This window comes from Cryptotermes secundus, unplaced genomic scaffold (genome assembly GCF_002891405.2).
Source record: "Cryptotermes secundus unplaced genomic scaffold, Csec_1.0 scaffold968, whole genome shotgun sequence".
Lineage (NCBI taxonomy): Eukaryota > Metazoa > Arthropoda > Insecta > Blattodea > Kalotermitidae > Cryptotermes > Cryptotermes secundus.
In genome coordinates, this window is record NW_019719376.1 from 183,058 (window position 1) to 206,275 (window position 23,218).

Consider the following 23,218-nt stretch of genomic DNA (forward strand, 5'->3'; position numbering starts at 1 on the left):
TAGCAAGCACAGTACTCCCACCTTCCGGATGACAGAACTCTTCATAGCATGAATTCTAACAAGTTACAGCTTTTAAAACAAGGTCAGTACTATACACATATACAGGGTGATTCACGAAGTTTTATCCCGGCTTATGGTACATATTCCTGCGGTTATTTCCTGCAAAATTTCCTTATAAACTTGTGGTCAATTTTCAATAGTTACGGAGTAACAATAGATTTTCGAAACGCATCAATGTGAATGCAGCGCTATGCTTCAGCGTGGGCGACCATACGTTCCAGTCAGCTATGTCAGCAGATAAGGTAGACCGGTTTGAATGTTGCGCATAGGTAGATAGGCAGAACGGTTCATACGCGTGTGATGCATTGTGTTGATGTGCAGGGAGACATTTTTGAAAATCTTATGTAAATCCAGCCGTCTTCTAAAGCACTACAGTTTAAAGGAAACAGATTGATAGAAGGGTGTGATATGCAACCATTGGTATGTTTACAGAATGGGATGCTGAAAATAATGTAATTTTGTAACACAAAATCGATGAAAAATGTTGCACAATGCAAAATTAAGAAATTGAACAAAAAAAAATTGGTTTTAGAATGCTTTTTTCCTAAAACATTAACGATTTAAAAAGTGTTTGTACTGTATTTCTAATTTGTTTTGACTGAAAATCGAAGAAAGAAAGATTTTTCGCCAGTTTTCAAATTACTGCACCTCTTTAATTATGAGTTGGATACCATTAGTATATTAACATTTTTTGTTCCAAATTACCTCTGGAATGCCCTCCCTAAGTGGGGGTAAAACTTCGTGAATCACCCTGTATAACATCTTATATTTATAATGTTTGGTGGATAGTTTGGTTTTGCTTGTTGTCATGAACACTGCAAACAGTATCCAATTTGTGATGGTGTTTCCAGGAATGCATTCTGTTATAACAGTGAAGATTACCTATAAACACATTCTTCACATTCTAATAGACTCAGTGTACCATAAAGAACTGCCTACTATACTCTGTAATTTCAGTCTGCAAGCGAACCATACCGACCAAGCAACCGCCGCTTGTCAGTGAAGTTTTAGTTCCAGTGTGTTTATATGAGAAATAATAACTATTTTCACAATTTTTGGTAAATAGACACAGAGTTTAGCCTGGTGATTGGATTTATTAAACTCTTACAATTCATAAATACAATTAATTTTAGCACTATCGCTAATTCTCACATGTTAGAATTCACTACAGCATGCACTAAATCTATTTATAAGTGTTCAATAAATCCAATTACCAACCAAACCCCATGTTTAGTCACTAACATGTAACAACTGTTGTCAGAAGTTGGTTTAACTGGATTGAATTGACTGAATGATTGGAATGCCTGCTGGCAAAGAACAGATAATGGCCATAATGAAAGCCAGTCAAGAAAAAATGGAGGCCAAAGTGAAAGCCCATTGAGGAGAAATGAAGCCCATGATGGAGGCCTGGCTAGAAGAGTCAACGGCCAGTTGAGAAAAGGAAGCTACTCAAGAAAAGATAGAAACCGTAGCAGAGCACTACAAAGGGGTTCCATGCACAGAAGCCACACACCTGCTTACCGCCCTGCATGGCCGGGCTTCCAATGTTCTACATGAAGTCCTTAAAGGAGAAGACTATCAGTGCAAATGAGGACTGACTTGGGGACCAGCAGCAGGTCACAGAGTACCAAGATCAAATGATGATACGGACCCAAGACAATGGTGAGTTCCTGCAGGAGTTTGCCATCACCATGAAATAAGTGACCCACTGTAATTATCCTGCACTACACAAGAAACACATTCATAGGGGACCAGGCAAGGCAATGCAATGGCATAAGAGACAGCAGCATAAAACAGCAGCTACTTCTTGGAAGCAAGAAGACACTCAGGCAGACCCTAGAGCTGGAAGTGTAAAGTTAGCTGTCAGGTTTAACCTTTAACGGCCGAATGTTATAATTATTCGCATCAAGTAGCACCCCGAGCTGGCCGAATGTTATAATTTTTAGGGACAAGCCACGTGCTTCCTTTGTGAGTGCTGGCAGTTTGACCTTGGGTTTGAAACCCAAACAAACTCATGAACGTTCATGTCAGATGTTTATTTGTTAGCTCTGAACAATGAAATCGTTTATCAGGGTACTGGTTTCGAAACTATTTACGTTTAGATATGACTGTTTATGACCTGGTGAGCCAATAGAGGTCAGCTTTGTTTTGAGAAGTTAGAGGAGGAAATATTCGTAAGCACTTTCATAGCAGTGCTGCCAGAGCTTTCAAGGAAGTGTGGCTCATTCAGGGATTGGTTTGCAGTGTTGAATTCTCAGTTAGGACGTCAGTGGCGGATTTACTATATTTTGTTAAAAGTTAGGAAGTCAGTGTCAGACTCCTGTATTTCTTTTATATCATTTTTATTGTGTATCTCGGAAGTGGTATAAATACACTGAGCCAGTGTTACTTTGTGCGTAAAGACATCTTCGTCACNAACATTTTTTGTTCCAAATTACCTCTGGAATGCCCTCCCTAAGTGGGGGTAAAACTTCGTGAATCACCCTGTATAACATCTTATATTTATAATGTTTGGTGGATAGTTTGGTTTTGCTTGTTGTCATGAACACTGCAAACAGTATCCAATTTGTGATGGTGTTTCCAGGAATGCATTCTGTTATAACAGTGAAGATTACCTATAAACACATTCTTCACATTCTAATAGACTCAGTGTACCATAAAGAACTGCCTACTATACTCTGTAATTTCAGTCTGCAAGCGAACCATACCGACCAAGCAACCGCCGCTTGTCAGTGAAGTTTTAGTTCCAGTGTGTTTATATGAGAAATAATAACTATTTTCACAATTTTTGGTAAATAGACACAGAGTTTAGCCTGGTGATTGGATTTATTAAACTCTTACAATTCATAAATACAATTAATTTTAGCACTATCGCTAATTCTCACATGTTAGAATTCACTACAGCATGCACTAAATCTATTTATAAGTGTTCAATAAATCCAATTACCAACCAAACCCCATGTTTAGTCACTAACATGTAACAACTGTTGTCAGAAGTTGGTTTAACTGGATTGAATTGACTGAATGATTGGAATGCCTGCTGGCAAAGAACAGATAATGGCCATAATGAAAGCCAGTCAAGAAAAAATGGAGGCCAAAGTGAAAGCCCATTGAGGAGAAATGAAGCCCATGATGGAGGCCTGGCTAGAAGAGTCAACGGCCAGTTGAGAAAAGGAAGCTACTCAAGAAAAGATAGAAACCGTAGCAGAGCACTACAAAGGGGTTCCATGCACAGAAGCCACACACCTGCTTACCGCCCTGCATGGCCGGGCTTCCAATGTTCTACATGAAGTCCTTAAAGGAGAAGACTATCAGTGCAAATGAGGACTGACTTGGGGACCAGCAGCAGGTCACAGAGTACCAAGATCAAATGATGATACGGACCCAAGACAATGGTGAGTTCCTGCAGGAGTTTGCCATCACCATGAAATAAGTGACCCACTGTAATTATCCTGCACTACACAAGAAACACATTCATAGGGGACCAGGCAAGGCAATGCAATGGCATAAGAGACAGCAGCATAAAACAGCAGCTACTTCTTGGAAGCAAGAAGACACTCAGGCAGACCCTACAGCTGGAAGTGTAAAGTTAGCTGTCAGGTTTAACATCATGCCCTCGAAAATGTGTGACAGGGCACTGTGGAGGAGCCAGCCCCCTTCTAAACAGAAGAAGAGACTACTGACAGCTCATGTTCTGGTGCTATAGACCAAAGGCAGCTTTCAAAAGTTCTGTTTCCACAAATTGGAAGCAGAAATGGCAATACACCTGTAGGCTACTCGGGACAACCAGCCTTAAGGAAGGAGCAATGTGATATGACTACTTAAACGTTTTACACTGTGTGGTATGGCAATGGCTCAATAAACACATAACAATAGAGGCTCAGATTCGACAGCTGGAAATGTAAGTTAGATGTGTAACAGTTGCCACCCAGTAAGGACGTGAACTCAGAAGTTGAGAAAACACCTAGTGAAGACAAACAGAGAAGACTTAGTGTGCTGTAGTGAGATGGAGAGCATGAATTAGCAAAAGCATTATAATTACTTGCAGTTATGATTTATAAGTATTCAACAGATCTAATTACCAATTTGAACCCCATGACTAGTCACTAGGTAAAGGTAAAGCTGTCCCTGCACTTAACTAAATAAGCACTATGCCACAGAGTGTGGGGAAGTGAATCTGTAGATCCACATTTTCTCGACCTCGGCACGAGCTGGAGGTGACGGGTCAGCTTCAAGCCCCAACAGCTTTACTCCTGGGGAAAGAACCTCTGGTAGCCACTGCATAGGAGACTGGGTGGACCCCAGAGCCAGTCTTGACAATGTGAAGAAAATTATTGACCCTAGCAGGACTCTGACCCCTCTGTCGTCCTGCCCATAACCAGCTGCTGTACAGACTACACTAACGTGGCTTCCATCTAGTCACTAACACACTAACTTGTGACAATATATTGCTATATGGAAGAATTATAAAGCAATCTATAAAATCACAGAAACAGAAGTTCAACAATTAGCATTAAACAAATTGTTGTGCATTCTGTACACTAGAGTCTGAAGTTTTCAACTCTGTTTGCAACACTTTCCAGCAACCGTTAAATGTGATCTATCTGTATGTCCACATTTCTGTATGCATTAAACATCTAGAGAGCTGCTAAATTCATTTTTAAGAAAATATACTGCGACACGGTGACTGAAAGAATGAACAGTGGCATGAGTAAAGGCTGTCATTGCTAGGGAGCTGCACAGTAAACACTATTCCACAGCAACAAATCAACAGGTGACAATAGGGTAACTGCTGGAAGTGGTGCTATTTGTGTGGTCCACACCAACCCTACACAACGAGGACCAGTAGCAGCAGCCAGTTATTTCAGTTCATGAGTTGCAAACGAGAAGTGGCAGTTCTTGGTTGGTCATGAAGAATCTCCACTGTCAACAGCCACTACCTAGCAACAACTAGCAATGACAGAATAACAAACAGAAGACTTTATGTGTACTGTAGTGATTTAGAGAGTGTATAAAGCAGTAAGATTGTCACAATCACTTGTAGTTTCAAGTTGCAAGCATTCAATACATCAATTATCAATCCAAACCCTTTGTCTAGTCACTAACATGCAACAACATGATAGTGGGGAGCTTCAATAAAATTTATCAACAGATTCAACTATGGCTGAAACCAGATACAAATAATGGGCACTTCACACAAAGAGGTATATGACTTTCTGTGAACACCTACACATTTATCAGACTGAAAAAATGTTTTGAACAAAAGTTGCAGAAACTGGCCAAACACACCTTTATGCTCAATTGACTTTCCATAAGTCTTCTGGCTTTTGAGATAATTAAACATATGGGATACTATATACACATTTCCAAACGTTTATATTCAACATTTAACAGTGGTTTTCTGAACATATTATAAAATTACTTTAATCTCTTATTCTAGATGATAATCAAAGTTCTCTCACCAGAATTTACATGTCTACAAGTATAAAAAACCATATCTAATTAAACTATAATTAACTGAGCTGCCAGAGTCCTATACACTTTTATCATAACTAGTTAACCTATGTGAAAATAAAAGCTACAATTATTTCAGAAAATAGATCACAACTGAGAAAGAAAATGAATGAAGTGTTGAAAAAGTTTACACTGCTTTGAAATCAGATTTGTTGTAAAGAGAGAGTTCATTGGTCTTATTCAGTTTATCTAGAATAATACACCTCTGGAATTTCAGAATATCATTTCCCTTTTTCACAATAGCTAAACTTTCCTTAAGTAATTCAATGAGCATAGGTGTTAGCATATTTGTAAGTCATATAGTAGGGCCGCGCCATAGCTCAAGCAGTAAGTCGCTGGCTTCCCACCGTGGTGGCTCGGGTTAGATCCCATTTCTGGTCAAGTGGGATTTGTGGTGGACAAAGTGGCGCTGGGGCAGGTTTTCTCCAAGTACTTCGGTTTCCCCTGCCAATCTTCATTCCATTCCACCAGTTGCTCCACAATCACCCTCACCTGTCATCTGGGGTAGTACAATAGGCCAGAAGTGGCCACAGTACAAGGGACTTAGTCCCACTCCACTAGCAATAAAATAAAAGTCATATAGTACAAGCAGCTGGGATGTGAAACTGACCACTCACCTCCATCTGATACTAACGTCAAGAATGGCCATGCCATAGTTCAAGCAGTTAGTCGCTGGCTTCCCACCGCAACAGCCCGGGTTCGATCCCAGGTCTGATCAAGTGGGATTTGTGGTGGACAAAGTGGCACTGGGGCGGGTTTTCTCCAAGTACTTCGGTTTCCCCTGCCAATCTTCATTCCACAAAATTCTCCATCATCATAAGCATCCAGGGCAGGCTACAACAGGCCAATCAGTGGCCACCATGCTGAGTAGACCCAGTTGGACTCCATCCCCCACTAAGCGAAGCGAAAAAGTAAAGAATTGTGGAGCTATACCTCCACTCTCCGATATGTCTTCATGGTATGATAATTAATTAACCTCTGGGACAAATTTAACTTTACAGAACATGACTGTTAGGTGTACACTGTATACTTTTATATCTTGTTTACTCACTGTGATCAGCAGTTCTTATAAGAATGAATTCTGAAGTGCAAAAGTGTAAAAACGAAATTTTCTCTTCAGTGCAACTATCAAGATCGCAAACTCTTACAGTTCAAAACAGTAACTAACTCAAAAACAGAATCTGCTGATGATATTTGCTGTCTAACTCCATGTGTTTTTTAAATATTACTTAAAAATGACAACTAAACACTTATCTGCACTTACTCCACACATCCGTCTCATCAACAATCTCAGATTGTATCAACTCCTCAATGACATCCTCAAGCGTGATAAGTCCAATGGTCTCATAGAAAGGATCTCCCTCCCCTTCTGAATTGACACGATGCACAAAGGCCATGTGCCCCTTTATACCTGCAACATTTAGGATATAACACTTTGTTGCACTGCTCACATTTACAAAAGAAAACATGCATGATTATGAAAATGATTGTTCAGCTCCATTTTTTTGCAAATAAAATATGTTGTTAAAACAAGGAAGTAAAAGTAGAAATACTAAAATGTTCAGATGCATAAAATATTTGTCATTCCATTTCATCTCCTAGTAAGTAGATAACACTAGTAAGTCAATAGAAGGCTGATATTTTTGTTCCATACAACATGATAAATGTTTTGTACAATGAGCCATTTCTGAGCAATTTTGTATAAGGCCGTGAGTTTAGCATAATGTGAAACAGAGGTCACACTGGACTAACAGACACCATATTAAGATCACACTATAGATTTCAGTGTATCCCTTCAATACCAGACTTCATCAAAATTGGTAAGTAGTTTTAGACATGCGCAGATATAACCTACACATCATGCAATCAGAACCACTAACCTTCCTTGAACTGTCTGAACATTACATCCAGTGTTGTATCCTCAAACACAAAGTTGCATGGGTTCTGGTAGAATTTGCACAGCGTCTGTAGTGGTGTATTGTCATCTGGGTCCACAAAGGCCAGGTCTTTGATATACAATACTGTCACTATGTTGGAACGTGTCCCCTCATAGACTGGAATGCGGGAATAGCCTGCAATGGATGTTAAGAGCAGTTGTGGTACAGCAGTACAGCAGACTGTGTTGAGAACCTACATAAAACTATGATTTTATATGTTGCATTGGATTGGTGTGATATCTTTTCTCCCATTCTGAGGGAGGTACAATGAATGAAGGTGAGAGGGAAACAAATTAATTTCAAAATGAAAACTAGAATTTCATCTAGCAACCAAACCTCTCCTTCTGTCTCATTCATTCCTGCATGCAAGGCAAAGTGACATTCCGGTACCATCTGTGCAAGCATTAGAAAACACACAGTTATGTATTCTGTCCTTAACAAAACAGAGAACCACACTACAGCATGCAAGAATGCTCTAATAAGCATGCTGAGAACATTAGCACACTAAAGTATATCTGCAATCATAACAGCCAACATAGAACACAAACAAGCAAAACACTCAAACAAACGAATCCCTGAGGTTTAGACCATAAAGAATTTAATTTCATCTCTTCAGAATACAAGTCACACTACATTATATGAGATGGCATAACCCATAATGGGAATATATCCCTCCACTACTGATAACAGAGAACATATATAGGATATATGTTGACAAAATGATAGTGAATACAGAGGAACTGTGACATATCAGTGTTTGGATAAGTATTTGTTACACACTGCATTCTTCATTTTGATCACCCAAGTTTAGACATTTGTAATATATGTGACTGAATATATGTTAATCAAAGAGAATACTGGTACTGAGAAAGAGAAAGCTGAACACAATAATGATCTTCACTTGTGAAAAACTGAATCAGTTTGTGAACAAATGAAAAGACATAAAAAGAATTTTGGCATGGGCTGCATCATCTTCAGTGTCCAGCAATCTTATAAACGCCTCATCTCAACATTAATGTGGTATTTTACTGCAGACAATTTAGGAATTTTAGATAGCAGTGGAAGTTATATGGCACTATGGTCTGAAGACAAAGCTGCCTGTGGATCTTCTAAAGTAATTTTTTGCATTCATGTCAAACCTGAAAAAATTAGCAGCATGGTCTGTTTCTTGTATGAGGCACAATAAAAGCAGAAGTTATACTGTCTTACTGGTATTTCCTGGTATGTATACAAAAAGACATTTTCTGAATATAACATATGTATTTTGGTCCTGACTACTCTTTTTTGGATAATGACAAAGACTGTGGGGTCACTAAAATGAAGAGGAGTGTACTATACATTTATAATCCAGAGGGATTCACAGTCATGAGGATAAAAGACAAAAGAGATTTGTGTCAGTGGTAGAAATACAACAGAAATTTGTGTTTCACATTGTAATAAAATCAGCAAAGAAATTTCAATTCCAGATAGCTCCAAGAATAACAGAAGATACTCCTGGAAGGTACTTTGTTGTTTATACACATAATCCTACAGAAAAAGTGTCAATTTTGATGATCAATGAAGGCAGTATGTGCTGCTAATCTTCTCCTTGTTGTACAGTGAGAACGAAGAGTCTCATCGGCAAAACTCAATGACCTGAGACCTCCTGTGAAATATATACCTTAGGGTAACAGTGACTTTTAAACTCAACTGCTCTCTGTTGCTACACCTCATAAGAAAACAAAACCTGGAAAGTAGCAAAAGTTAATCTGTCAACAGAGTCAGAAACTGAGGTATATAGAGAATCAGATATGGAATAACCAGTTTCAGATGATTCTTATACATCGAGTGCCATAATTTAACATGCTGATAACCCATACATATATGAAAGACAATAATAGTTTCAAAATATACAACAGTTGGTTCTATACTTCTTAGTAAATATATCTGTAATCGTCATGTTTGATCAGTGTATCTATTTCAGTAAACAACTCTTCTTTCACTTCATATGCAGTGTTATTTTATTCATTCAATTCCTTGTGAGTTTAACAATGCTTTCTGATGTTCAGACTGAACAGTGTTGAAATATTCAGCATTACTGCATAACTGAGACACAATGTGCAAGACCATGTAATGACATTTTTTAGATCAGTCTAGGATTTATAGCAAACAGTAATAAAACTGGTTATAGACAAAGTTGATATGACATACTGTGTGACATTAGTGAAAAGTGTCACCACAGAAATATAAATTTCTCTAAGTGCTATCTCTGAATCCCGTTTTCCCCTAACCATTCTGATGCTAGTTATGGGATTCTTGGACCACGCTTGATCTGTTACAATTGAATAATTTAGGAAGCTTGATCTGCTTCTATCAGTTCAAGATGCATTCACAAATGGTTAAACACAGAGAACCAATGATGGCCACCATCAGCTTCATCAGTTACTTGATCATTCTCCTGAGGATCTCACACAGGGTTCCAAAGACAAGGGTTTGAACATATGCACAGGACATTCCAGTAAAGCATGGCCTGAGCCTTCAAACTCCTCATTCCATTCAGTTTACAAATGTTGTGGCTGCAGTATCACCAAAGCAGTTGCGAGCATATTCCAATCAGCAGATCACACTTAAGCGTTTCTCAACTTATTAACTTTTACATGCAACGGTACTACAGACACTATGAAAAATCTGAATCACATCAAAGCATAAGAGGCACACAACAACTTTTCCCTGTACACATAACAATATACTCTTTACTAATAATTATCACTTATATACTTTCAGTGAAAGAATATGTAAAAAGACTTAACTCATACTTTTTCTCCATTGAAGTGTGCTGTGTATTTTCCAGTTACCAGTGCACACACTGAGCAAAACACCTCTAGACACCTTCCTGCTTTTCACAACTGCAGCTAATGCAGATGCTCTGATTTTCATCCCCAGTACAACGTGTGTTTAATAAGTACTGTACTAAAATGGCTTCTCTTTCATAGAATCGTTTTTCATATCACATTACAATAATGCAAGCCATAAGAATTACCCTTACATTATTTGGACATATACTGCGTATGATGTGATCCCATACAACACTATATGGTGAACAAAAAAGCTATGTACTGTACAAACATGGTGTGAAAAGGACTGAGACCACAGGAAATAACAAGAACTTAAATGAATGGCTCCCAATGATACACTTCTATGAACATTATTATGAACCTGCAGGTTTCACAACAGCAAGGAATTCCTTGAAGAGAACCCCCTACACCAAATATTCATTACCTTGCTTCATGATCTCAGACACAGTCTCAAAGTCAAGGATGGTATCATATGCCAGCATGAAGACATCTTCCAAACGGGTCATCACTTCACTCACTATTTTCTTCTTAAGCTCCAGAGCTCCTGAGATGATGTTCACCTCATCACGTTCCAAATCATTGTACTCTGTTGTCAGCTGAAACACACACAAGGCTGAACTTATCATTTCACTAACTGATCTAGAACATCTCATAACAAGATAATATGCTCACCTTGACTAGCTATTGCAGATACCCCATTGCCAAGTCCACGTCAGGAACATGATGCATTTACCTTGAGTAGCCCTTGTAGATGCTATTTCTTGGGAGCTGGAATAACTGTGAGTACAGCGACAGGCTATGGATTAGACTGCTGAGGGTTTGATACCCAGCAGGGCCAAGAAATTTTTATCTACTCCGCAGCATCAAGACTGGCTGCAAGGCCCACCCAGCCTCCTTCCTACCCAATGGGTAATTTGGGCTCCTTCGCTGGAGGTAAAGCAGCCAGGGCATAACACTGACCACTCCCCTCTATCTCATGCTGAGTTCAAGAATGGTGGAGCTATGCCTCCAGTCCCCCATATGTCTTCATGGCATGGTATATAATTAATTATGCACAGGGCAACTTTTTACTTTAGATGCTCATTGCTGCAGACATTTTCAGCTGCACATCCAGAATTTGATAATATGTTCACGCTGACTGGATACTGCAAATGAGCCTTGTTGCAAACAGTCCAGACTGGAATAATGTGCTCTCTTTGACTAGTTCCTGTAGATGCTCCTAGTAAACACTGACAGCTCCATCCAGAACATGATGATATGCTCTCAAAGGACTCCTGCTGATGCTCCTTGCTGCAGACATTTCTCGGTGAACATGCAGAATGCAATGCACTCATTTGAGAAATTCCTGCAGATGTCCCTTGTTGCAGAAACTCACAGCTTCATATCCAGAATGTGATGAAGTGCTCACCTTGACTAGTCCTGGCTGATGCTCACTGTTGCCAATACTCCCAGATGTGATGGTCTGCTCATCTTACCTAGTTCTTGCACATGCTCCTTGCTGCAGACATTCCCAGTTTCACATCAAGAATGTGATGATGTGCTCACACTGATCGTCTCCTACAAACACTCCTTCCTTCAGACATTACCAGCTCAAAATATGGAACATGTGCTCACCTTCGCTATCCACAGCAGACGATTTGTGTTAAACACACTGCTAAGTTCCATGCCCAGAATGTTAAGATCTACTCACCTTCAGTAGGTCCTACAGACATTCTCTGTTGTACACACTGCACAGGTTCTACATTCAGAATGTGCTCACCTGTACAAAAATGTGCAGACAATTCCTTCTGTACAGACTGTCCAATTCCACATCTATAAAGTGATGCATACTCACCTTGACAAGCTCCTTCAAACGTTCCCTGTTGTACACATTGCCCAGTTCCACACCCAGAATGCGATCCAGCAACTTGCTTATGGGATAGGAGAGTGGAAATGTGACGACCATCACGAGACGTGTGATGTAAATTGTCTTGGCTCCAACTGCTAGCCCATAGCGTGAACAGATTGCCTGGGGGCAGATCTCACCAAAGATAACTATGGCAAGTGTCGAGCCAATGATAGCCACGAGACCTGAAGTTAAGTCATCCATAATTATAGTAAGTGTTGAATTGACAAGCACATTTCCCAGCAGGATGCTACACAAAAGATAGTTCCCTGTCTTCCGCACTGGCATAATGGCACGTGCGTAACGCTTCTCTGCTTCTGTGCCAGTATTTGCCACAATCTTGAGTTCTGTCTGATCCATTGACATCAGTCCAAGATTCAGGCCTGAAAAAAGCGCAGAGAAAGTGAGGCATACTACGATGATGACAACAGACATCCATTTTGGCAGCAATTTCTCATAAGAGCGGAGTGCCAGCCAGGACTTGGTGCCTTGGTGCAAGTATTGTGCAGTGGGGTCCAAGCCATTCTTTATGCACACATAGTATGAGGATCCTGGCCTACTGACCCCAGGCACACGGAATCTGACAAGCGCTGAAAACTCAGACAGGCTGTCGGCCTCAACTGGGAAATCACCCTCCACAGGGAACTCACAGCGGTCATCAAGGACAACAGGGCTCTGGGTCACTGTGATGCGTGTGTAGTTGTTGAAGCCAGTGCCAAATATGCGCAACACTGCCTGAGAGTGCGCCAGCAGCACTGGTACACCATCAACATCGTACGTGGGGTCACGGTCGGCAGTTTCCACACGCAGGCCAATCACCTTCAGCACAGGGACTGCAGACCCAGACTGGCGGTCCGTCATCAAGGGCCATCCCCCGTCATCAACCGATGGGCTGCGCTTCATCCTGCCAAAAAACTGATGCTGATTTATCCTGGCACTTCTAATTCATTTAATTAACCTTGACTATTAAATTACTATTTATACTTATTTATTCACAATCTTCATATCTGGCTGCTATATTTCTGTATTAACTAAACTTTAATGTAAATATTATGTCATATTCCAGTGCCTTATGCATGTGATACTATGATTTGTGAAACGTTTCTAGGTTTTTAATGCTATCAGAAGGTCAGAGTTATGATGGTTATGAGCACGCATTAGTCTTGTATCAGATGTATAGGCTCCTGACTTGATTGCTGCCAGATGTGAGATTTCAGTTAACAGTGCTTGAGAATCTTAGTTATGCCAGAGTAATTGACACAGCTACTTCAGTTAAATCTTCAATCAGCAACAAATATTCTTCCTTCAAGTAATAGATTTGGATTTTTAAGTTATGCTGTGAGAAGATGCAAGTCATTTCCAAAATAGAATACATCATATCAAATACTGGACCCGCACAGTTGTGTTTCTTTAATACTTTGCAGTCTAAATTATAAAGTGAATTATCTAATTTGCAATACCTTCATTTGGACTGTGCAACACTCTTCGAAATTTATACTGACATGACGCCTGAAAGCTGGAATATGACCATCTGCTAGGCAACGCTTCATTAAGCACATTCCCGCGGAAACGCGGAATAGACCATTGCTGGACAACGGTTTCGAAAACACGCATTCCCATAGCAAGAGGTATGAAGATTACAAGAGATGAACTGTTCAAGTGTGTTTTCTGCTTGCGGTCTGTACCAGGTCAAAGAACGACATGTAATTAATTCGCAAAGGATAAGTCGTATGGAAGAGGACTAGGGAGAAGAGATCCAGAATTCAAGAGACTTGAGACCTGTCTGAGATTCAGACAGCACGAGATTCCTCATAAAGATTCATCAAACAGGCGTCGTTAGGGAGTTCAATGTGTGAGCTGTTATAATCAACTGAAACTATAACAGAGGCGTCCAATAAATCAAATAAACAAATCTAGAACCCATAATTGTTAGTCATGACGACCCCTTATATGTGACAATGCAAGCAGTCGTGATCGAATGATCACGAAATACACACTGAATAATGTGACATGCTGCTCTTAACCCTTGGTAGCGTTAATATTCGAACCGGCACTGCAGCATGGGAATACGCTCTATGTTCTTCTGGTCGGCGTCATCCAAACGACTGAAGCAGCGTCTTTGTGATACAGATACTCTAATACCTACTACACACGTGAATATAGGTCACCCACGGACTGCACGGCCACCAGCCAAAGATGCCAGATTTTCAGCTGTGGAACAAGCCGTGGAGAAGCTCAAGCGATATCGCACTGTGACTATCCTAACCTGCAGTCCTCTAAGTACTTAATGGCAATCGATTGCATTCACACCACTGCTTGCGACGGGCATGTCTTTTCCCAGATGATCGTTCTCTACGGATGCAATCTTGCGAATGTCAATAAAATGCGGGTGAACTCTTTTTACATAACATTATGTATTCAAACTAAGCCTGCTTTACGCATGAGAGTGTGTTCAACGTTCATAACAGGCACCTCTGGACATGGAATAATCCTCATGCTGTGAACGTGACTATCAAGTCCGCCTCAGGGTAATCGTTTGGGCTGAAACCGTCATAGGCCCCCGTCTACTACAGGGTGAATCGTATAGAACCGGCCCGATGAATTTGCTAATAATTCCGCAGGTGATGCATATAACCGCTCACAATTACGACATAATAATTCGTGGGTCGTGCTCAGTAGAAGGGTGTGCACATGATCCGGCAAGTGGCAGTCCTTATGCTGCAAGGTCAAGGACAATGCCGAAACGTGTCTGCAGTGCGCAGGCGACAGTCATGAAGTACACTGTTGAACAGTGAGTGTTTCTAAGGCCTACTTGAAAACGGCGGACACTTTCAACGCCTGCTCCGATCAGGGCACACAATCCAAGATAAGATATGTGTAAATTACTTTAATATCTGTATGGTATATTTTATATTACACCTCATTTCGTCGGCCCGGTTCTATATGAATCACCCTGTACTTGCCAGGCCACCTGCTCAACAAGCTCTCGAAGCTCTTACACCGAGGCTGCTTGGTAGAGATGCGGTTTTCTCATGACGGAACTCCAATGCACCGTGGGAGATGATGTCCGATAGTGCTGATTGCACTGTCTCCTCGGTCGCCCCCGATGGGTAAGTCCTATGTCTACTGAAGATCTCGCGGCAATACTTCAAGCAGCTGTGAGAACGGTCACTGCGAACATGTGACGCCATGCTCGCGAGTAAGCCGTCTGCCTTGAAATGAACGCAGAGGCTGCTTAGAGAACCTACTACTGTCATTACGAGAGGTCCAGTGCTTGGTCATTTCGTACCTTGAACCATTTTAAGATGACGTGTATCTTGAAAACTAAACGTCACAGTACATGTGTTGTACAATATTTTCGACTTCTGTTTAACAAAGACTCACACTACTGACAGCCTGTGATTGAATTTATTTTCACCCTGTATAAATAACGGAGGCACACGGTAGCGTAGCGGTTGAGGGGCTACGCTACAAGCCGGAATGCCGCGGGTTCAAATCCCAATGAGGTCATTGGATTTTTTCAGCTGACCTAAGCCTTCCAGCCGCATTATGCCCTGGGGTTTACTCAGCCTCTAACAGAAATGAGTACCAGGTATTAATTAAATAATTTTTCTGGGGAGTAAAGCGCGGCCGGCGAGTAAGGCTGACAACCTTACCGCCATCTTTGAGCCGATTGTCTAGATAATGTGGAACCCTCAACGACTCACAACCCTATGGGCCTTCACGGCCTGGTACAGTGATAGCTTTACTTTTTACTTACTGTATAAATAACTAGAGCGTAAATCTGTTCCACATTTCGAATTCAATTTAACAGTTGAATTTCTAAGATAAACACTTCGAATTAATCAACGATGTTGGAGTTGCCGTACTTAATAAAAAGTTAGGTAACAGAACTGGCGATCTGACCGATTTTGTTCCTGTGGTGTTGAATTTCAGCCATAAACACCCCTGAGTTGTCTTATGTTCCCCGGCAAAGTTAATTGCCTAACTGCATTTATTCCTAGCTTTCCTGCCGTAAGTTGCGTTTACGTAAGGCACCCATTTACCTATATTAATGAACTTCCTTGATTTAATTCTAACATCCCTGAGAAGTTAGGATAACGTGTAAGAGTGAAACGGCAGTATCCATGTGGCACCTAGGATAGTGAGGCGTTAGGCGTGAATGAATATTGCCACAATGGCAACAGTCTCTAATGCTCGAGGATGCCTGGATTCAATCTCGTCCAGTGTCTGCAATTCTTTGATAGGTTTTCCTCTATGCCTTTAAACAGACATGAAGGTAGTATATAAAACTGTCCCTGTGCCTAAGAATCACGCCACGAAGGCATGCAAGGAGGATAATAATCTTAACCATGGCACTAGATGGAAATGAATGGTCAGTTGCATGATCCGACAACTTCAACGATGCTAGCACCGGATTATTTGAATCAAACACTCAAATTCCTGTTCCTACTAGAGGCTATATGGATTCCAAAGCCGGCCTGTGGACAGAAGAAAAATCCTGACCCTGCCGGAAATAGAATCCCGGTCGTCCAACCCTAGCTAACCTCTGATTGTTGAGCTACTAGAGGTATAAGCCTCTTTCCCAACAGATTGCCACAACAGGCCGTAATATATGCAGATGGCCTGGAGGGACCTGACCACACGCCACTCCGGGCAGAAGCCTGGCAACATTTCCATTCTCACATCGAAGCGTCAGTGTGTTTATTTTTAGCCCTGCCCAGGGCCACTATAAGGTACGACAGCTGCACTATCATAAGCCCATCACTACAAAAGCCCAAGACTCAACCCGCCGAATTTCCTTATCCCGTCTCCGCAATATACAGTGTGCTCCGTTCAAACATCCCACATATTAATTAATCATTGCGAACATATTGTGATAAATTATGGATTATAATTAACATTAGATGAAAGAAAAACTCAAAGAATTTTATTTCCGTTTTTTCTTCGGTGAAGCTACAGTATCTGGCCGCGTATACCTTGACATGTTAGAACAGTTCCTGTATCCCCAGGTAGCCGATCTGCAGACTAACAAAATCTTCCAACAAAATGGAGCACCCCCGCCCCCACATTTGGGTCTGGATGTTCGGAAGTCCCTCAATGCCACTTTCCAAGATCGCTGGATTGGACGTGGCGGACCGATTCGATTTCTTCCTCTGGGGTTACGTGAAGGACCGTGTGTTCGTGCTTCCAGTGAATGACCTCAAAGATTTACGAGCCCGCATCCGTGAAACGATTGCTACTGTACCAGTGGACATGTTGGAAAGAACGTGGCAAGAAATTGAATACAGACTGGATATTGTTCGTGCTACCAATGTTGCACACGTAGAGGTTTATTAGTATGTCAAAATTTATTTAGTTGTTCTTGTATTTCCTGTAGCTTCATTTTCCTACCATTCCTACTTTCTGTTCTCAGATCTGACAAAATGTGGGAAGTTTGAATGGAACGTCCTATACTTCTCAAACATCTATTTTAATCAAATCCTCCTATCTACTTCAGGGTTTCTTTTAACACTTTTCAAAGACAATTTTACCTCCATCCTAAATGTCCTCGTCATATCACTTCACTCTCTTAACAACATTCCCCATGCTCCTTGTGTACCTCTGCATACTTCAGTATCTTCCTCATTTCCTTGTTCCAAGAGACCCTATTCTTTCATCAGAGAAAGAGACCTATTCATATCCGTACAAAACAGGTAAAACATATTTCTGTTTACTTCCGTGTATTTCTTTAATCTTTACTTTCCCGCTTGGAACATAGGAAGATAAACAGATGACTGCTTGTGACAGTGGCTAAATGCAGCCCAACAACAAACGTGTAACCTGTTTCTCAAGCCAAACGAAAAGTTGGTCCACAAATAAAAGTGGTGTATTGAAATGACATGAAGTCACATCGAGCCGGTTCAATTCGGATCTGTCGTACTATAATTCTCCCATCTCCCGTGTTCACTTGTCATTAGGCGGGTATATAGTCTTTCCGACGGCTTTTAATTGTCAAGGTCTTGGTCCTGGGAAATGACTGTGTGCCAATCCGGATCCATTCTAATATGTTCTAGACTTAACGTCCATTCACGTTATATGTAATGACAGGAAACGGAGTATCTGCGGACCAACAAAATATCCTCAAATCCATTTAAAGGAGTACGTTCACATCATGCGTCACCGATCTGGGCCCACACCGATAGGCTCCAGCCAGCAACTTTCGAAAAATGTTTTTACATGTCGCCACCTGTCGCTGGAGGTCCGTGTCGGTTAGTGTATACAAGCTACCATCAAAAAATACCATATGAAAATATTGTTAGATTTCAATGTCAAACTAATTACGGATGACATTTCCAAACCAACAATTCGGAATGAGAGCAGCTGCACAGTTGGCTTCTCAAGAAGGGCTCAACTCCATCAGTGAGTGAAAACTGGGTATGAGAAAGTTGAATGGATCTCCAGACATGTTCAGTTTAATGTCCCTCAGGAAAACCAACTAGAATTTTTATATCGTGTCCGAATTAATTACTAACAGTTTTATTGGCAAATACTTTGGTTTGTCTATAAATTACGTTTAGTCACCGCGAATATTAGTACCTCTTCAACAGTTCTAGTACAAAACTTTCCTCATGATGTCCTCGGTCGAGCCCGTGACACGGAACAGGCCGTGAAGGCCCACAGGGTTGCGAGACGTTAAGGCTCCCATATTTTCTAGAAAACTGACTCTCAGATGGCGGTGAGGTTGTCAGCCTCGCACGCCGGCCACCCTTCATGACGCCAGAAGATTCCTGGTACTCATGTTCCTTAGAGGCTGAGTCGATCCCGGGGCCATAGTGCGGCTTGATGGATTAGGTCAATTGAAAAATTCATTGACCTCATTGGGAATCGAACCCGCGACTTTCCGGCTTGTACCACAGTATCAAATGGTTTCACAGCCTCACGTGCAGTACGTCTTTCTACTGTAAAACTTGCTAAAAGATATTAACTTTAAAAGTTTTACATGTCATATAGATTTTAACTTGTTAAAACTTATTCACCACATGTTTCGACCTATAAGGCCATCATCAGGTGTTTTTAAATTATAAAAGCAAGAGTAACTTTTGCTTAACACAACAGGCAGAATATATGCACATGCGCATAGAAGGAACTGCATAGTAACGACCAAAAACCATGATATGGAAGCACAGCAATTTCTTCATTTATAATTTCAAAACACCTGATGATGACCTTATAGGACGAAACATGTAGTGAGTAACATGTAATAAGTTAAAATCCATATGACGTGTAAAACTTTTAAAGTTAATAACTTTTAGTAAGTTTTATAGAAAGACGGGCTGCACATGAGACAGTGAAACCATTTGATACCAAATAAGGTGCAACAGAATGCACCAGAGAGCCTCAACCAAGTTACCGGGTGTCCCACACTGGCAATTGTACTAGTATGTATCTCAAGGAGAAACAACCAGGCGCTACTGACATACGAGTATGCAAGCATCGGGTAATTAAGCGAGGTTTCGATGGGAAACAGTGGTCAGGTGTAAGAGAACAAATTTCTAGCTGGCCATTCTAAGGATAATCTGCACTTCCTGTATCTGTCCTTATACTGTGATACTACTGGCTCAATGTAAAGTGTCCTTACTATGACAGCACCTTCATGATGCGCAGGACACTCATTTTACTACGTATCAGGGAAAATGTTAGATTTCATTCTTTCCCCTGATGGGCTAAACGGCTCAAATAAAAGTGTCTGAAAACGTTTTATCCTGAAACATGTTCTCCGCTGAAACGCAAAAAGACCGATGCTTTCCGGGGTCCACGTCGCCAGGCCAATCATCGACATCCTGCACCTCAGATTCCCTGAGAAACTGAATTCCGTTACCCTTCGAACTTACCAGATGTCACACCACTAAACGAATGCATGTACAGGCTCCTGTAAGAATGTGCGGAAACAGGAGACTTAAAGAGGAAAGCATTTTTCGTGATCCACAGGAACAAATCGCACGCGTACTGCGCAGAACATACAGCACTGCCGTTTGGGGAAAAAACTTTGGAATCCCTTAGCCAGTGATTTAAACTACGACTTCAACGTGATGGCTCTCACTTTCAATACGTACTGTGATATTTTATACTGTAAAGATACTGAAATAATATGGTATTTTCAGCTGTTTTATATTTGGGGCTATTTTATACTGAACCAGACCGTACCTCGGAATTCGACTGGTGGGACTGATAAAACAAACTCAGGATCTTAACTGGGATTCGAACACTACCTCCCGAGCTCCCGAGCGTGCTCCACTACGTCAAGATGTTCACAGCATGGTACTTAATGAAGACTGTTCTAAAGAACTTGTCAAATGGTCCATAGCTAAGTAACAAAGTTATCCAGATAGTGCCTACTTGAGAAACAAACAAGTCATCATCCAATAGAGAAAATTAGTGCAACTGAACATGCAACCGCAACTAAATTGTCCTCATCAAGTCGTATCGCGGTACAATTCGGAGTAAACAATATCATGCCACACGTCCAATAGCCCTTGTAGTCTGACTTCAAAACAACTCTCCTATTAAACGCTAGCCGTATCTTTCAGTGAGTTTCGGGAAAGAAATACACGTAACTGATCACTCACTCCTGGAGCTGATCCCTTCTTGAGAAGTCACCAATTGTGCAGCTACTCAAGAACTCCCCAGCATTTTATGAAACAAGAAGGTTCATTGCCGTGTTCACAAGAGCCCTCCACTGGTCCTTATCCTGAGCCAGATCAATCCAATCCATCCCATCCTATCTCTCTAAGATACATTTTAATATTGTCCACCCATCTACGTCTTGGTCTTCCCAGTGTTCTCTTTCCATCTGGCTTTCCCACCAATGTCCTATATGTATTCCTCCTCTCCACCATTCGTGCTACATGCCCTACGCATCTCATCCTCCTTGACTTCATCATTCTGTCCTTGATTTATTCTGACCCTCTTACAGTGCATACATTTATTCACCTTACTCTTCTCTCTTGCACTACATGTTTCGGCACTAAAGTGCCATCTTCATGTGCTTTTCGATGTACGTCGAAGTCGTTATAGTTCGCAAGCGAACTATAACCACCGAGCGACTGCCGCTTGTCGGCAAAGTTAGTGCCAGCTTTTGCGGATTGAGGGTGTCGAGTGGTCAGCGCAATGGATCCCGACAGCGGTTGATCTCGGTTTTCTAGACCAGAGCCACTATTTCCTTTAAATAGCTCCTCAATTATCCTCACGATGCTGAGTGGACCCCTTTCCAGCCCCACTACTTCCCACAAAATCTGGTAGCGCCGGGAATCGAACCCGGGACCTCTGGATCTCTAGCCAGGCACTCTGACCACTAGACCACAGAGGTGATCCAATAATAATAATAATAATAATAATAATAATAATAATAAAACTGTCATGCTCCTAGGAGGAGTAACTATGACCATTAAGGTCATATATTACAGGTAGTAATGATGCCATTCTCAATGAGGTTGGCCAAACTATGGCTGTGTCTCTGGTGAGGGTACATCATGGACCACAGGATGCATTGGAAAACAGCTTTCGGACACCTCCTCGTGGTCCCGCTGCGCAACGTAGTCTTGGGGTCTGGATCAGTATGACTAGCTGGGGCTGGCGGCTAAGCTCCCACAAAGGGCAACAGCATATAAATATTTCACGACCAGAACCTTCCACACAGAGGCATTAAGACTCTCATGTACTACTAATGTTTGTCTGGGACAAATGAAGAAGAGCACTCATATGGGGGTAGCTCTGGCTACTTGAGTTGTCTCCCTAGAGTACCGATAAGGTGCCACACGCCTTCGGGCTTAACACTCTAAAACGGTTCAAACAACCCATGTGGAGAGGTGGGAAGGTGAGGTGATCTGCCACCCCCAAGGGTGATTCTTTCGTGCGGTTTACTCTGGTCACAACCGCATCGCTAACTAGCATCGCACTCCCACTAATCACCTGGGACACCCCCTTCTGCCCGAATGTGCACTTTAGGTCCTGGATACTTGTGAGGGCTTATTCACAACAGGGAAAAACCATCTAAGCCAATGTGTGAAGCATAATGCTGAGGGCTGCATGGCACTGGGGTGGAACTTAGCCAATGTCATGTATGATCCCCTTGGAGCACCAGGCAGCATCCCCTTTTATTTATGCCTTTCACCCATATGGGGCACTGCAGGTGGTGATCTCTTAAATCTCCATTACTCATGGGACCAATATGGAAACCAAAATGAATATGGAAACGGGTCCTCATGACCTAAATGGAAAGAGGGATTCCCCTTCAAGGAGATCCCTACGAGAAATACTTCAGCAGGGGGCTGGAAGCTCCAGTACACCAGCAAAGCTGCTGTTGAGATTTCAGCCAAAGGCAGGGACAAACCAGTGGTGAGAAACCTGCCTGAGGTTAAACCAGGAACTCTTCTCTTGGGATTACTGACACAAAACTGCAGGGGGCTAGTACTTCTAACATACCCACAAAAAGAGATCTGGGACACCCAGTCTCTGGAGAAGGTGGACGCCGTCCGGCAAAGCACTGTCTGGATGTGCTAGACAGAAATCAAAAAATGCAAAAGCAAGGGCAAGCGAAGCAGGAACTGGGAACATTCAGCAACCAGGAAATGCTGATATGCCCAAGCAGAGAGAAACCTTGACCAAAACCCTTTAGACGCCTAGGTCGGAGGGTAGTACTCCTATGAAAATGGCCATACCTCCAAAAAGACCCAGGGACTAGGGGACCAGGAACCTACAAGGAGGTGCTGACCAACATAAAGATATCTTCAAGGAAGCACATCCTGAAGAGAAGCTAACAGAAGAGCACCTGAACAATATCCTCGAGGAAGTGGGAAGGAAGTTGCGTGGGACTCCTTTAGGAGAACTACCACACCTAAAGTCTTACAGACTGGAGGGAGGTGCATTAATATATTATATATATATATTAATTAATAATATATATGTATATATATATATATATATATATATATATATATATATATATC

The 23,218-nt window shown here is 41.5% G+C and overlaps 1 protein-coding gene across 2 annotated transcripts in view; it reads right to left on the reverse strand.

Annotated features, from left to right (window-relative positions):
* LOC111865750 (metal transporter CNNM4) overlaps positions 1-23,218 on the reverse strand; it is a 61,913-nt gene that overhangs the window by 28,093 nt on the left and 10,602 nt on the right. For both annotated transcript variants that reach the window (XM_023854027.2, XM_023854021.2), the window contains exons 2-5: positions 12,180-13,134; positions 10,770-10,941; positions 7,455-7,646; positions 6,839-6,985 (exon numbers count right to left, since the gene is read on the reverse strand). In XM_023854027.2, the coding sequence (XP_023709795.1) occupies positions 6,839-6,985; positions 7,455-7,646; positions 10,770-10,941; positions 12,180-13,134 (1,466 nt within the window). The remainder of the gene's footprint in view (positions 1-6,838; positions 6,986-7,454; positions 7,647-10,769; positions 10,942-12,179; positions 13,135-23,218) is intronic.